The 16,608-nt window shown below is 39.4% G+C and overlaps 1 protein-coding gene across 1 annotated transcript; it reads right to left on the bottom strand.

Moving 5' to 3' along the window:
- Positions 1–219: 219 nt before the first annotated feature.
- Positions 220–16,403, bottom strand: wdr35 (WD repeat domain 35). The gene is made up of 27 exons (XM_079262472.1): positions 16,324–16,403; positions 16,126–16,243; positions 14,971–15,042; positions 14,775–14,867; positions 14,566–14,694; positions 14,350–14,483; positions 13,977–14,142; positions 13,730–13,875; positions 12,388–12,513; positions 11,966–12,151; positions 11,620–11,680; positions 9,827–9,971; positions 9,361–9,430; positions 9,071–9,124; positions 8,874–8,983; positions 8,560–8,779; positions 8,392–8,472; positions 8,121–8,257; positions 7,389–7,592; positions 7,163–7,309; positions 5,002–5,134; positions 4,806–4,916; positions 4,140–4,304; positions 3,307–3,447; positions 3,035–3,191; positions 848–1,088; positions 220–629 (listed from the first exon to the last, which is right to left on the bottom strand). The coding sequence occupies exons 1-27, from the start codon at positions 16,345–16,347 to the stop codon at positions 479–481; spliced, it is 3,522 nt and encodes a 1,173-aa protein (XP_079118598.1). The 5' UTR covers positions 16,348–16,403; the 3' UTR covers positions 220–478.
- Between the last annotated feature and the right edge of the window lie 205 nt (positions 16,404–16,608).

Here is a 16,608-nt window from a genome sequence, read left to right as displayed (position 1 = left end):
AAAAAATAGCTGTAGATACACGCTGTAGACTACCAAGCAGCAGGTAAGTAACATGACTGGGTGTATGAAGAGCACCTTGGAGAGGCAGAGTCTCTCAGATGTTCAATGGACAAAAATTCACAAAAAGCATCTAAATATTTTGATGAGACCTAAAACTAAAATTTCTCCAAGTAAAACGGCAAAGACTTGAATAAATGAGCTTGTTCTATAAATGGCTCTTACCTGTTCCTGTCTATAAATGACGGCTAGAATAGGGAGGCTGTTTCCGAGGAAACGGATGAGCAAAAGTTGTGGAATTTTATTCATCAGCAACGTTTGTAACCGTAGAGCTCCCTGGTTATAGATTATTGGACATAAAACAAAATGCAGATGTTTCCACAAGCGAACCCTGTCATTGGTTCTGCTGATGAAGAATATATGTTCCAACGTTTTGATACATTTCAGTCTGGAATGAAATCGTCACGGGAGTTTTACCACGTCATGCGAGCGGGCTGTGGCACAGAGGGCAGCAGCTGTATTTACTGATCTCCTGCTCCACAGCACAGTGTTTGCACACGTTGCACATCCAGAACTGGTAGTCCTGGATCGGCAGACCCGTCACAATGCATGTGGGTAATTTCCCCTCCGGCCTGACAGAAACACAACAAGCAAAACTAGTTTCAGTCACTTCAGGAAATATTTTGGAAATTCATGAAACAGAAGACGAAAAGCTTTGCAGAGATTAATTCACTTCCTTCCAAGTGGATCAGATTCTGGTGCTCCAGTCTTACTCTATATTAGTCAACTTCAACCGCTTCAACGTTTGTTTGGAAGTCACTGCTCTCCTGTCACATACTGATGTTCTCACCCCTCAGATGAGCTGCTGTGCTCTACCATCCTGGCGTCCTTCGGTGGGTGCTTGGTGAAGATCTCCAAAGCCAGATCCTCATAAAGCTGCCGCTGCTCAGGACTCAGACTCTCCAGGGATTCCAGCTTGATGAAGGCTTTGGAGCAGGTGCCGAATGCGCGGCTGGCGACAGCACAAGTGGCAAGCAGAGAGTAGATCTCCACCGCCGGGATGACGTCCTCGTACTCGCGCAGGTGAAGAGCTGTGAGGCGCAGAGGAAAGTTAGACCCTGGCTGAATGTAGAACTGAAAATCATCAACACTTTACAGGATACGACAACAAACGGGCGCCACGCGTAGGCCTCACATGCAAGACTAAACCAGTTCTGCTCTGGTCATAAACATGATTTCAGTTTCCCAGAAATGTAGGAGGACATAAATGTATACATCACTTTGCCATTTCTGAGACATATTCCAGCTACCTCAGCAAGAAAAACTACATTTAGGATCATAAAAATAAAACAAAAATACAGTCATGTAAATCTCATGAACTTGTGTTTTGTTCCAAGTAGAATAAACAACATATTAGATGTTGAAAACGAGGCATATTACTGTTTCTTGAACTCATTTTGATTTAATGGCAGAAGGAACAAAAGGCTGGAAAAGTAGTTGGAACTAATAAACACTGAGTGGAGGAGCATTAATAATGTTAACAAGTTAGTAACATGTCCGGGTATAACTGGAGCATGTCAGAGAGGCAGAGTCTCTCAGATCTAAGGATGGACAAACGTTTAACAACCTAATCATTTGGAACGGTGGTTGTACAAATAAATAATGTTTGTGATGGAATTACAGACTTGATTTTCCTGCAGAAAATAAAGTCTAATTATTTCATATTTTTAACAAAAACTTCATGTTAGCATCACAGAATTAATCAAATTCATCAAAATATTTTCCAGACTGCAGTAAAAATTCAGCCCCGTCAGATTGCCATAGTTTGGTCAGTCTGGCTTACCAACAAGATGAGAAATGAACCTACAAGGGAACGCACGTCTAATGATTTACATGTGGAAGATTTGGGGAGCAGCATGACTGATGGCTGACATCTGCTGACATTTTTGCTGCAATTAAATAAACTTTTTTTTTTGCTGTAATAATTCCAATTCAATTCCAATTCCAACTTTATTTATATAGCGTTTTAAAACAACACAGTTGACCAAAGCGCTGTACACAATCCCAAGCTCAACAACATTATCCTACACAATATAATAGAAGTAAAATAAAATAAAAACATTAAAAAATATCAGTCACTGTAACACACAATAACAAAAAGTAAAGAAGAAACTCAAGCAGTGTTAAAAGCCAGTGAAAAAGGTGACTCTTAAGAGCAGATTTAAAAGCAGAAAGAGACCCACTCTGTCTCAGGCGCAGTAATAAGATGCAAGAAAATCATAAACTAATAATATATTCATCCTCTGTAGTTAAACTTTCCTGCCTGTGAGCATTTCTTGTCCTCATAGATAAACAGAAGCTAATTTTGTCAGATAATAATCAGATAATTACCTTAAATGGAGATATGGACCAAATCATCAAGTAATTATCATGAAATAAATATAAGTTTAAAAAGAATCAGCAACATGAAACTTTGTATAGTGATTGATAAAAGTGGCACTAGATGGCGGAAGAATCCTGTTGAGAAATCAGATCCAGTTTCCATCTTTGTCGAGAGTTTTCTGTGTTACTGGTGCTGAGAGGTGATCTGATGGTGTATTGTTATTAGAATTATCCCAGATGTATCAGAGAGCAACCAGGAAATGACTTATAAAGAACTTGGGTGATGAAAATCAGAACTTTCTCCTGACCTGAGCCTGACAAGTAGATAAAACATGACTGAAATAGAAAGCACAGAGTGCAGCGTTGAGGTGAGTCTTTAATGCTTTGATTTCTTTTCTTGTTTCTGTGAGGTGACCTCGAGTCTCTTCATGTGTTTTAGTGTTTAGTTCATGACGTCTACTATAAGCACAACTCATCAAACAAACAGTATGTAATCTAAATCAATATTAAACTTAACAAAACATTTAATCTTCACATTCTGAGAGCGAGAAATATTCTCAACTATATGGAAGAAAAATTCTTCTGGCTGACTCGTCCTTCACCGGACTTTTTGGTTTAGCCTAAAGATAATTATTCCACCTGTGTGTTTTGATACCTGTGCGCATGGCGTTTTCCATGTAGCCTGCATACAGCTGCCTTTGAGCAAGAAGGAAGAAGTGATATGCCTCTGCTCCTCGCCAGGCGTTGTCCACGATACGACTGTCTGAAGAGGTGGCATCTTCTTCCAGCAGACCAGCAAGTGCAAACGTTGCCTAGTTATATGCAATAATAGCATCAATTTAAAAATATACTCTGCATACATCTGTAATTTACTTTTAATCATCACAGAGTTTCCAACATCCTGTTAGCTGTCCTGCAGGAATTCACCTCAGACTTCTTCCCTTTGGCTTTGCTTTGCTGCGATGTCTTCACTTGCTCATGGTAACTTTCCACAAGCTGTGCGGCCAGCACGTAGAGTTTCTTCACCCTCAGAGGTCGACTCCGTTTCTTCGCCTCCTCGTTCGCTATCTGCGACCAGCAGGGACAACTGCACTCTCAGAACAAGTCTGCATTTTTAGCTTCATTTTAAACAACTAAACTAACTTTTTTTACTATTTATCTGCACTCATACAAAGAAAGGAAACGCAAGACATTTTAATTTTAATCATGCAATGTGATGTGAGTGATTTTCTGTTGTTTTTTACAACAATAAACTACAGACTTGTGCAGTTTAGCCTTCTTAATCAAACAGGGAATGTAACCCATTTATTCTATTTTTCCTGGCGGACTGGATCATCTGTTATGTCTCCACTCAGACCACATAGTTTCAGTCCAGGCTTTGCCTGAACAATTCGAGGACAACCAGAGATTTTCCCTGAATTTCCAGAATTCTTATTGATTTTTAAAATAAAAACCAAGAAAACAAGAAGAGAGCAAAACAAAAATCAAAACAGAATATAAAACCAAAATTTGAGCCCCACAAGCAGCTTAAAAACCATTTTATTGCCTGGAAATATTGCTCTCCTGTATGAAAATATAAAGGACCTTTTAAAATATCACATACTGAACCTGCAGGAAAACTGAAAGACTTCTCATCATACATTTTAACACTGTCAATATCACAAAAATATATCAAATTCTAGTTGTGTTAGATCTGCTGGATCTAAATGTAAAAAACACAAAAAATGGTGTTTTCTGAAGCAATTTAAACGTAAGCTAACCTTAAACATGAGTTTGGCTGCATCAAGAAAGTGGTGGGCCTTCCGGTACAGCTCAACTGCCTCCAGAGTTTTATCCTTCTCCAGAAGATGTGAGGCATATTTGGAAAGGAGAGATTTAATCTCCTTCATGTTGTGGGTTCTTGCCAGTTCCACAGCTTTGTTCCACTGAAGGAAAAAAAAACAGTGAATACAGAAATTAATAACTCAACTTCTGCCTTTTATAAAAATCTAAACGAATACAAAGAAACGTCGACGTGATAAATCTAACATTTGTTTTAATATGAAAGTTGTATCAAAGCATCACACTCTTGGTTCGTAACAGCTGCACGACAAATACACAACTTCTGAAACAATTTATTGTGTTTATAAAAAGCAGTAATGTTGACAACAAACGGAGAAAACTGGGAGATTAACGGCAGAGGTTGTTGTGGCTAAAGGCCAGACTGCTGCAGTTCATCCTCAACAGCTTCATTTGTAGCCAAAAGTTTCAGGTTTACACTGGAAGACACCCGTTTGGAAACAGCGCTCACACTCCAGAGATAAATATCAGTCAGACGGAGCGTGGGAGTGGGAGGACAGTAGGTGCCAGGTTGGCTGCTGTGCCCTCAGAATCACTGAGTGTCACTCAGAAACTTTGGCGCCGCAAGTTCTCCGTCTGTCTCTCACCTGGTTCAGATGCACGCACGTGTCAATGGCAGCTTTGGGCTGGTAGCACTTAAGGTAAGCGTTCACAGCTTGTTCACACATACCCACAGTGGCAAACATCTGTCCAATCTCCTGCAACATACAGGGCAGTTTATGGGCACAAACAGTCTTAATAACTAGTTCAAAAGGAGAATCAGTGTGTGGAGGTCTGGCTCACCGGTAATAATTTATGATTCTCTGGCAGATCTGTGGTCAACGTTTCGAGGCCATCATAGTCCTCCAGCATGTAGTAACATTCTGCCAGCCGCTCCTGGTTACGACCCTGAAGGTAATACTGCATCGCATTGATCCTTCAGAGGAATTTAAGAAAAATGCATTTACTATTTTTCCAGCTTTGAGAAAATGTGAATATTATTTTCAATTCAATTCAAGCTTTATTAAGGACATAACATCCAGGTCCATAGAAATAGAAAAAATAAAATAAAATCATATCAAATGGAAAAATTATAAAATGGTACATACAATAAAAGAAGAAGTGCAATGCAAGAAGAATTACAAATATAGGCAGGAGCGCTGGTTTTTCCAGATATTAGATGTGAACCTGACAGAGCTTATCCTAGGACAGACCATTCATTTACAAAAAAAAAGCATTTTTTTGTATTTTTTGTAAATGAATAGTTTACATGATAGGATGTAATATGACTTGACATTACATGTATGCATTTACTTATGTAAAAATGGATGTAAAGAGATGATTTTGAAGATGTAAATACCTTGTATTCCAGGACTGTACTGAAATATTGATGTGCTGTGTAACTTTTTTACAAGTTTTTGTTTTGATCTAATTGTGCCAGACCCCAGGAAGAATAGCTGGAGCTTGCTACAGCTAATGGGGATCCTTAATAAACTAAACTAAACCAGAGCTTGTACAATATCATTCAACAGTTTTAGAGCTCTGCAGATGAATGCATAAGCATAATGTCTGACAACAGATCTGACATTATTGCTCACAAACATCTGACTGGCACTGCTGTGTCCTGGGATTTTCTCAGAGAGTCATTGTATGCTACCGTTAGAGACTGCATGCTCTTCTTTATGTAGCTGCACCATCAGTGCGCCGTATGCAGCTGCGAGCAGAATGTTTTGAAAAGCATCATTTTGACATCGGTGGAGCACACGTAGAATTTACAGGCTAACACATTAGCCTGACTACAGAGTTTACATCGCTGCCTATGCAAGTCTCTATCCTCAGAGAGGTCGCTTGTGCTGTAGTGTCCGAGGTATTTCACCTCTTCTGTCACTTTAAGGACATTCCCACGGAGATAAAAGTCAGGAAAAGCCAACTTAACGAAAAACAAACAAGTTTTTCAGAAAAACAAACAAAAAAAAAAAAAAACCAGGTTTGTTATGAGACAGAAATTAAAGTATGGTATTTAAATATTCAGTGGGCCTTGAAGTACTTCTGCAACTTTCACTTCCGCATGAGTGAAAGGTTATGAGGTCCTACAGCAGATGGTTAACTTTAGAGCGAAGAGCAGTCAGTAAGAGAGGGAAGTGTGTACAAGCCTGCGATGCAGGATTGGGATGCAGTAAAAGGGACTCATGTCCCAAAGTTACAGGTCCAGTCATGATGAACCTGAATGATATGACCACCTTTATCACTCAGGTAACACAGCGGTAAGCAACGAATTTGTCCAAGTCTTCCTGAATGGCTTTCACACCCTGAAAGCATCTAATCAGATAGACACAACCAGCTTGTTCTCATTCATCATGTTTCTGTGGTCAAATGAGGAGATGGAGGCATCGCTCTGCAGGGACGTTCTGCCGTTACAGGAACGGGATAAATCCGTTGTGATGGAGGGAAACATGGAAGCAGAAAATAACAGAAACTTGCTGCCAAGAAAACTTCAGAAAAACTGAAGATGGAACAGAAGTCAGTTGCTGAGAGAGACTTGCATGATCATTCCCAAGAAAACCTGAAGCTACAAATGCTGCAAACCGTATCCACTCATGGTTCATTACACATGATAGTATTTACTTTCAAAAAGAGGAGAAAACACTTTAAAAAATGGTTTTTAACCTTGTTGTTATGGCGACCTGTGTACAGACTGTAAAAAAAAATGTAATTAGTTTTCTGAAACACAAAGAATGGAAAACATGAAGGAATCAGCAAAGGCTTCATGTATAATGTGGCTGGAAGGAGATGAAAATAAACTAAATGAGAGCATGAGAGTTCAACCTGAAAAAGTACTACACTGCCTTTCATTCTTTTCCCAAATATATGCACAACATAAAAGTGTCATAAACGTAAAGATTTTTATTCTATATTTACAAATACTTCCAACAAACAGAGAGAATTAGATAAAAACACTAAATACCACTTCTGTCTGTCAGCATAGTAGTCCCCGATGGCATTGTACGCCTGTTTGAGCAGAGCGTCATCACAGTCCCCTGAGCCACTTTTCAGCAGCTGCAGCACCTTGAACCAGTCTCCCAGCTTGATTCTGAGGCTGATGGCAAGGTCCCTGCACAGTCAGACACCTTCGCATCAACAAACTGACTCAACGAAACCAGAAGCAAACTGCACAGTTTGGCTTGTTGTACCTGCGATCCATATCCAGGTACATCCTATCGGCTTCCTCAAACCTGCCGAAATAGGCTGCCACTTCGGCTTGTTTCATGGGCTCACTCTGCAGATTTCCCAGACGCTTGACGAACTCGATGCCCTGGTAGTCTTTGCAGCGGACGAAGGCCTGCTCGGCTGTCTTCAGATCCAGTTTCTGGAGGGCTGCTTCAGCCAGCAGACGCCTGGCAGGCCCAAAAAGACAACATAATGACATAATGGTTCTTATCTTTAGACTTATGCCTATTTCAGTGAGATTTAAACTTAAGTTTACTCCAGGATTTCGTAACTCTGAGGCGATAAGGTCATCTTTGTATCACAGACTGTAACTGACTGACTTTGTTAATGTGGCCAGATTTGGAGCGATCCTGCAAAAAGTGACACTCGAGCCAGAGAACACACAAAAGCAACAGCGATCTCATCAATCTTTAATCTTCTATCATCACCGTTCTGTATATTCTTCTCAGTTAGCTGGAGCCCTGAAGTTCAAATGACTATTTATAAATTTTAATCTTAACATATTGTTAAATCTAATCTACAAATATGTCATAAAAGCATTTAATTCACCCGGTACACAAAAAGCTCTGCATTTTAATCAAATTCAAGCTACATTTCTGTCAGCAGTTAAACTGGGGGGGGGGTTTAGCACCTTTTCACGCCAACAAAAATGATCTTCACAGACATTAAATCATCAGCGAAGGCGTCACAATTACCAGAGTCTTGGATGAGGATTGTCTTCTATGAACTGCGAAGCATCTTCAATGCCCACTTTTTCAATCAGTGCACGGCTGTCTCTCAGGGAGCGGATTTCAAAGTTGATGAGGTTGTCTTTGTTCGGTCTCTCTGGGTCCTGCACGACAACGTCACTTAACAACCCACTGAGGAAATGCAGTAACTTTACATGGTTACAGTCGTATGAAGAACCTCTCGTCGTGTTTAACACAAAGAGATGCATCGCTTTAAATGTTCATTTTAAAAGTTTACCTTCATAATTTCATCAAGCAGGACAGATTTGATTTCCAGGTCCTCAAAGCTGCAGATGTATCCGGAAGTTTGGATGGGTTCCTGTTGATTTGAGTTCAATGACATGGTCATAAAAATGGCAGTGTGGAGAATGTTTTAGTTTCCAACTAAACCAGTTTAAGTATTCACCTCTGGGTCCAGGTTCCTAAAGACATACATCCTGGTCTTTTCCATCATGGCAAACAGATCTGGGTTGTCATTCGCCCACTTCATGTCCCAGACATCTTTGCGCTCAAACTTGGACGGATCACCCGCAGAGGCCTGGTCTCTTGTACCGTCGTCTGGAGTGGAACGAACTTCCAGATTCAACAACGTCATCACACCTGCGATGTCGATTATGGCCAGGCGACTAAGGAAAAAAGGGATTGAGGACACTTTAGGTGATACGTACCAAAACACAACCTGAGTAAGCAAACAGAAACACTGAAAACACCAAAGCTAACCTGGAGTTGCAGTTCAGCGACATGTAATAAGCTCGGTTGTTTAAAGTGTACTTCTGGATGAGAGTAACGTTTGGAAGGCCGTATCTGTGGATGATGCCTGACTCACGGCCCTGTAAGGACACAGAAACTTAACATATCATGATGTTTTCATTGTTTGATTCCACATTCTTCATCATTAAGCACAGAGAGGCACATACCACCATGAGGGTTTTATCTGTGGCTGTAATGCAACAAATGGGGTCTCGAGTTGCCTGAAATACAAAAAAATAAATAAAAACAAACAGATCATAATTTAACCAATTCATTGTTAACTTTTTATTGTATAGATATTAGTTTCATAATGTTATATAACTATTCTTCTGGTCATATTTTCTGTCTAGTCATATTAAGTCATTCTAACAGTTCCTCTGGGTGATATTTCATTACAGTTATTTCTAACTAACAACCAAAAGTGCCTCATAAGAGCGCAGATTAAAACATTTCTTACTGCAAAGTCTTTTTCTACATTTGAACCCGAGTCGTTGGCTCCTGATGGATTGCTGTCGATGTGATAGACCCTGGAGAAACGTGAAGAATGAACAAGTGAGAGAGACGCAGAGAAACGCCCTCCAACCTTGACCGGATCATCCAGGTGTGAGGATGATCCTGGCAGAACGTCGGACCACACCCGGCCTGTCTGGAACCTGTGTTTCATCCACATGAATGAATCCTTTTCATTGCCCTGCCAGGACCAAGACTTTACACTGTAATGGTGAGCCAGTAAAGCCAAGGCTTCGCCCACTGACTCACAGAATCTTGCACTGTGGTGCTCCTGCCTTTCTGTAAAAGCTTAATGTGTACCGTAAGTCCTGGAGCGGGTTTTCTCCACTCCACAACCTGCCTTTGTTTCCAGTCCTCACCCCTCCCAGTTTAGATGAAGTGGAAGAAGACTGTAAATGTTTGAGAAGACCCACCTCTCCCTCCCTCCTTTCTTTGTTCTGCTCACTTGGTTGATCTCCAGAGCTGTGAGCTTTTTCGCCACTCTGTATTGCCACAGGTAGAAAGCGTCTTTGGATGCAGCAATGACGTGCGTCTTTGTCATGGTAATGAACAGCGGCTCTAAACAAAAACATAATATGAGCAGATTTAACACCAAAAAGAACATTTTCTACAACTTGGGAAGAAACTTTTTTGTAGCTAATATTAATATTATTTAAGGATTTGTGTGTATGATTAATTATATACTTTTAAAGGTGCAACAGGAAACAAAATCAAACTTCAAAGTGTTCAATATATTATTAAAAACTGTGTTTCTATTGCTATCTAATCACTTTAATAAAACAATGTCTTGGAATGACCCATTTATATCTACTTGCCAAAGAGCCACATACATGGCACCATTTTTACTACCATGTCTCTTGTCGTGGAAATTTTTTAGAGTTTCATATATTTCATAGTCCTAGCGTATATTAATTTCTGATTATGGCTTTGTGGGCTTTCTGAAAAGGTCATGATGAACTTAAGAACTTAAGCTTAGTTACACAGTGTCTGCTTATTCTCCTTTAAAGACATAGCAATGTGTAGATCTGACATGTCTGCATTCAGACATCTGGGATCTGATTAGTTAGAACACTCTCTTCCTTGAAGAGGGTTACAGCTAACAACAGACATTTCTTATTTAGAATAACATAGATTCAGGGCAAACAATTGACGCCCTTATGCGAGGGTAAAAGGGTGGTTCAGCCCGTAACTCAGGTAGAGCATCCCAGACTTCTGCCCTGTCTGACCTTTGGACTGTCTCTCCAAATTGCAATTTGTATATTCTGTACTTTATTTTCTGTTCAATAAACTTTGTAACCTTTTTCACTTCAGAACCAGACTCCTCGTCATTGACAGACTTTTTTCCACAACACTCTGAATCAACAAATAATAAACAAATAAGAAATAATGTATGTAAAATGAGAAAATCTTCACTTGATAGGTGCTACTACGTCATCTGAGATAAGTAACACCTTAAAAGGCACACAGAGGACAGAATACAGATAGCAACACACTTCTGGAGTAGTTACCTGTAGAGCAGTCACTACTGCACCTGAGGACACAGGATCCACACACAGATGAAAACATGTCTGGAAGAGTTTTAGCCACTGACGACCACCGTACCTTCACAACTGCGCTTGTGACTTCTCTGCCCATGTTTAGCAGTAGATGTCGGTAAGTTGAACATATTATACCATTACATTTCCAACAGAAGGGAACTGACTTGGTGGAAGTTTAGATTTGGCTACTTGTAAAATATTTAAAGTTATACTAATCTATTCTGTGCTTTATTTAAAAAAAAGAGCTGAAACCAGACTTTTCTCTGTGGGTTGTTTCAGATACATGTCCAAAGGTATAGCATGTTCTCAACTCATCATGTGGCTTCCAGTCAGCCTATAAATCCCTCGAAACCCCATCCAGAGCCCTACAGACGTCCAGAACCTCAACTTTGACTCTGAAATAACCTCCAACTCTTCCTGCCACACACTCTGAGAGACATAAACATACCAGAGGCCTGTGGGTCAATCCAGTAACTATGGCAACAGGCAGGATGCCAGCAGTCATGTTTTTGTACACATAGTGCGATTCCTTCATACTGACTTGAGGAATTGCACCTAGTTGAGCTGAAATGGGACTTTGATCGTTCCAGTGCTACATAAGAGCTTGAATGATCCCATTGTGGTTTTAACTAGAAGCTGCAAATCCACCATTTCTATCTGAAACTCACCAATGTTTATGTATTTTGAGTCCAGTGGCGTTCCGATGGAGTTGCACAGAATCAGGACGTACTGAAAAGCACACAGCAGAGTGACTTCATTCCCCCAGTATTACTGTTCACACTGTATGTCAAAACGTCTGACGGGTTTTAAGGGTGGGAGCTTCTGAACTGAGGATTACCTTTGCAGGATTCCCAGCCTCTAACCCAGCATATTCCTGGGTGCAAGAAATGAAAAAGCAAAAAACAGACGGAAAGAAAACAGAAAAATATTAGCGACAGTCTTCCTCTTAGCACAAAAGGCAACCCATGTCTAACAGTGTAAAAACCAGCATACAGGTTGTGTTTTGTTTCATACCTGAGGCTGTGTTTCATCTGCCTTGCTGGCCAGGATGCAGAAGTCTCCAGAGGTAGTGATGGACATCAAGCTCTTGACGTATTTAACAAACTTTTCATTGTTCTTGGTGTCCCAGAACACAACACAGTACTCCTGCCGCTCTGGTTTTGTGTATGCGTACACCACCATGCTGCAGCAATAGCCCCACTGTTAACACATAACATCACTGGTGAGATTCACCAAAACCCTGAAGGACATGTCAACATCTGAGACCTCTTAAGTCTCCAGATGAAGCCAACAATCCTGACATTCTGTCAATCTCTAAAGAAAACTCTTTGAGGCAACAATCAAGAAGGATTTATTAATGAACATAAACTGTCGCTCTAAAACATTTTTATCAAAGTGTGCCTTTGACCATCGGACTGACATGTGTGGGTTGATACCTTGTAATCGGGTCTTATGTTGGCAAAGTAGATGTAGGAGTCCACAGCCAGGCCAATCCGCAGTCCTCCTCCCTCCCAGGCAACCCCTGACATCTGCTTCCCAGGCACTTTGAGAGTTCTTAGATGCTGCACAGACAGAGGATTATCAATAATGCACTATGGACTAACTTTTTTGCATCGGTGGCACTGGTGCTCGTAACTTTTTAATTTGGGTTTAAGCACCAGCAAAAGATTGAAGTGGACCCAAATTTTCTTTCGAGCAAACTCTCAGCCCCACAGTAGCACATTTTAAAGACTGCCTTTTTATTAATCTTACAAAACCATCACTGACCATTAAGGGTACATATTTGTGCCATTAATGCAGTGCTTTAAAGTGTACTGGCATGGTCCCGTTGAAGAAAATACTACATTTTTCAATATTCACTAAAAAAAACTTGAAACTTAAAAAAGTAATAATAAATTAAAATGAGATAAATTATAACTTAGTGAGAAACACTGCCTTTAACTGTGGTTGAAAAGAATAATTATAAAGAGAAACCAGTGGACCAGAAGAACTGCCAACAGGTGCAAAAGTCTGACAGAGTTACAGAAAACCCCTGACTTCAGGGGGGTCGCCACACTTTAGCACATGTTTGACCCTCTGCATGTATTTACCTCAGAGAACAATCCTCCTCAGGCTGCAGGACTCAAACCGCCGACCATCAAGTCACAAGCAGCTCTACCACCTGAGCCACTGCCGCCCCCACTAAAACACCTAACTTCAATAAACGTCTCAAAGGGCTGTTGAACAAAATGTTTGCTTTTATCATGATTTTTTTTTTCAATATTTTTGTTGAACCACAAATCAAAAGCAATGTCAAGATTTTCATTTAAAATTTTGTTCCTTATTTATATTTTGTATGTACTATTTATGTACTTTTACTTATTTAATGGGACATTGTTGATATACTTGAGCACTACTCTAATCTCAAGGTAAAGATAAAGATGAACAACAAACATAAATATAAGCATCTCCAAAAGCTACCACTAGTGTACAGCTAGTGACAAACCTTTTTATGGGACCACTGGTGTACCCGGATTTTCTTAGTTTGAAAGCCTAACAAATTGGTTTCACCTTAAATTTGTTGCCTTAAATCTCCTAACTCTCCTATGCATGTGTAAGCAAATTATGGTGCATATTATAAAAGAGATTAATTAATTATCATTATCATCATTATAATGATTATTTCTATTACCATAATAATAATAATAATAATAAGAAGAAGAAGAAAAAGAAAAAGAAAAAGAAAAAAAAAAAAGGTATGGCTAAAAGTCGGAGGTAAAATCAATACAAAAATCTTACCTCTCCGAATGGTGTGTAAAACTGAATCAAATTGAATTCTTTCTCTTTATTTGAGGCTCTGAGGGAACCTGCCACCGCCAGCACACTGCCACAGTGGTTCCACTGGATACTGACCACGTTCATCAAAGTATCGATACACACTGGAGCTGCAGAAAAAACAGCAAAAGCATTTAGTTTCATTTTTGCAAAACCTTTAATATTTTTTTTTTTTAAAAAGAGGACATTTTAAGGATTCTTGGTTCCATACTTTCATCATGCTCATAACGCATAATCTGGCATCTTCCATTGTCAAAACAAATGGCAAGACATGGACAGTCTGGTTCGATGTATCCCCCACTTCCTGCATACCAGTGGATACCAGCGATACTGACAGCTCCAGTCGCCATGGTGAGACAAATGATGGTCATTTTCATCTGAAACGTCACAAACATTACATATTTACACTGATGTCGGAAAATATTAACACATCAGCTGTAATGTGCAGCGAAACATGCACAATGTTGATGCTGAGCCACTGCAGTGCAGCACCATGTGGTGGGTTGTTGAAAAACCAACCTAAAAGTCAGGAAAGTCATGCAGCACAGCATGGGAACGAGTTACACTGTTACACTTTAACTCACAATGAAGTTTCCTTGATTATCATAGATGTGTACTTCCCCATTGGCCATGCCAAAGAGGAGGATTTTGCTGTCAGGTGACCATGCCACGTGAGCGAGCTGACTTCCCTTTAGTTCCTTTCCCCAAATACGGTTTCCTACAAAAAGAATATATAACATGTGTTAAAAATCATCCTTTTAAATTAAGTATGCCATATTTATTTATTAAAGTAACGGTACCATCAACAGATCCAACGATGACCGCTCCGTCTTCATAAACAATGCAGATCTTCTGACCATCAGCATTCCAGCTCATGCTCCTCACTACTGACTTGTTCCTGTTATTGATCATCTCTTCATACCATGCACCTCAGGAAGGAACAAAGCAAAAAAAACTTAACAAGATAAGCTCAAAGTAAGAAGTATTTTGTTTTGAATCCAGTTCTCACCTTTGTAGAGCATCCAAACAATGATGAGTCCGGTTTCATCACTGGTCGTCAACTTCTTATACTGTTCATTCCAGGTCACCACTTGCACTGCACCTGTGTGTGTTTTAGTCATGAAGAGTGAGATCACTTTTACTTTAATACACTACCTGAGTGGTTAAATTCTTCTGCAACAACAGCAAGCCTGCAGTAGACTCACCAATGTGTCCCTCTAGAGTCTGGTTCATGGACAGGTTACTGGGTGCAGCAAGGCCTTTTAGCTTGGCATCATCTGTGGACAAGGGACAGTAAAAGCTTTCTGTTAATCAATTATTCATTGTGTTTTGCTTTTGTCACGGTTATCAATTACAGAACAATGGCATGCCTGTTCAACAGAGTGGTGCTATTTCTACTTGCGGTGACTGGACGTGGAGGAACCGGAACTGAGCCAAATGGATTATTAAAGTTTCAAGAGATTTCCCTCAAAGTGCTATTGTTTTTGTTTTTTCTAAACTAAAAAAGGGACGTTTAAAGAAACAAATATTGGTTACAACAAACAACAAATAAAATAAACTTCTTAAGTTCAAAGAAGGGTTTTGGAAGAAGTTGGGCACTTATCTCGTCCAAAACTCCCTTATGAAATGAATAAAAAAATACTTTATTAATCCCTAAAAGGAAAATTTAATGTTGTAGTATATAATTAACTTGAGGAGGTCTTGTTCAGGAGGTTGATGGCTGCTGGCAGGAATGACCTTCTGTGTCTTTCATATATGTATCTGTATTCTGTATCTTTGCATCTTTCTGTATCTTTATCAATGACACTGTAAAATGTTCACAATATGAAAAATGTAGTAATACACATTAAATTCCATTACAATGAAACTTAAACAGTATACAGTCGTAATACACAAAATAAATCACAGAATTCAACATACATTGCTTTCAATATAACCCTATTTGCCTCATAATGTTTAATTATCTCATGTTTTATCATTTGTTTAAATTTTCCTATTCATTGACATGATTTTATTTCTTTACTGCAGCTGTTCCAGAGCTGAACTCCTCTTGTAGAAACACAATGGAGTTTAGCATTTGTTCTCACAGCTGGTTTTTTTTTTTAAATGGATGTTCCTCTCAGGCCAAATATACTCTCTCTTAACTGGAAAAGCTTTTGGATGCCACTGGGTAATTGATCATTTCTGACTTTGTACATAATTTGAAGTATCTTAAATTTTAAATCTAAATCACATGTAAATTATGCAACAATGCAGACTGTAACAAACACACACACAGATACATTTTTAATCTAAATTAGACTGTTTTCTGTTATTAATATATCTGGAGGTAGCTCCTTAAATCCATATCCTCAACTTACCTGTCTGAGTTTCAAGCTTCAGTACTTTGAGGAGAGCATCATCTCCTCCACAGGCAATGAAGCCTTGCTCTTTGTTCCACGACACACATTTAAGGTGAATATTATTCGGAATAGCAATCTATAAAGAAACAGATAATGACAGCCACGCTGTTAACCAAGAATCTGACTTCATAATATATTTATGAGTAGACTTTTTACCTTTTTGCTGAGGTAAATGAACATGGTTGTGACTGTTATAGTAAGAGATACGACAGTCAGGGATTAATGGCAAACTGTATATTAATCCCACCAAGCTTACAAATGCACTAAAGCTAAAACAGGTGTGAAATACAAGCAGCTAAAACCATTTAACATTGCCAGCGTCCATCGTGCGGCCTTGATATCAACGTGATGTTTACGTTAGCTTAGCCTGTTAGCTTAGGTCAGTTAGCTTTAATTATCTCTCTATACCAATACAAACATCTACGTCATTTATTTTTAGCT

Source organism: Telmatherina bonti (genome assembly GCF_933228915.1).
Source record: "Telmatherina bonti genome assembly, chromosome: 22".
NCBI classification, from domain to species: domain Eukaryota; kingdom Metazoa; phylum Chordata; class Actinopteri; order Atheriniformes; family Telmatherinidae; genus Telmatherina; species Telmatherina bonti.
The sequence above is the reverse complement of the archived record's forward strand: the minus strand, read 5'-3'. Positions and strand labels throughout refer to the sequence as shown.

Coding starts and splice junctions, on each gene's coding strand:
- wdr35 (XM_079262472.1), bottom strand. CDS start 16,347: ATGTTCATTTACCTCAGCAAAAAG. Junction 16,244..16,323: donor TCATTTACCTCAGCAAAAAG/GTAAAAAGTCTA, acceptor GTTTCTTTATAG/ATTGCTATTCCGAATAATAT. Junction 9,431..9,826: donor AAGAAAGGAGGGAGGGAGAG/GTGGGTCTTCTC, acceptor ACGTTTCTCCAG/GGTCTATCACATCGACAGCA.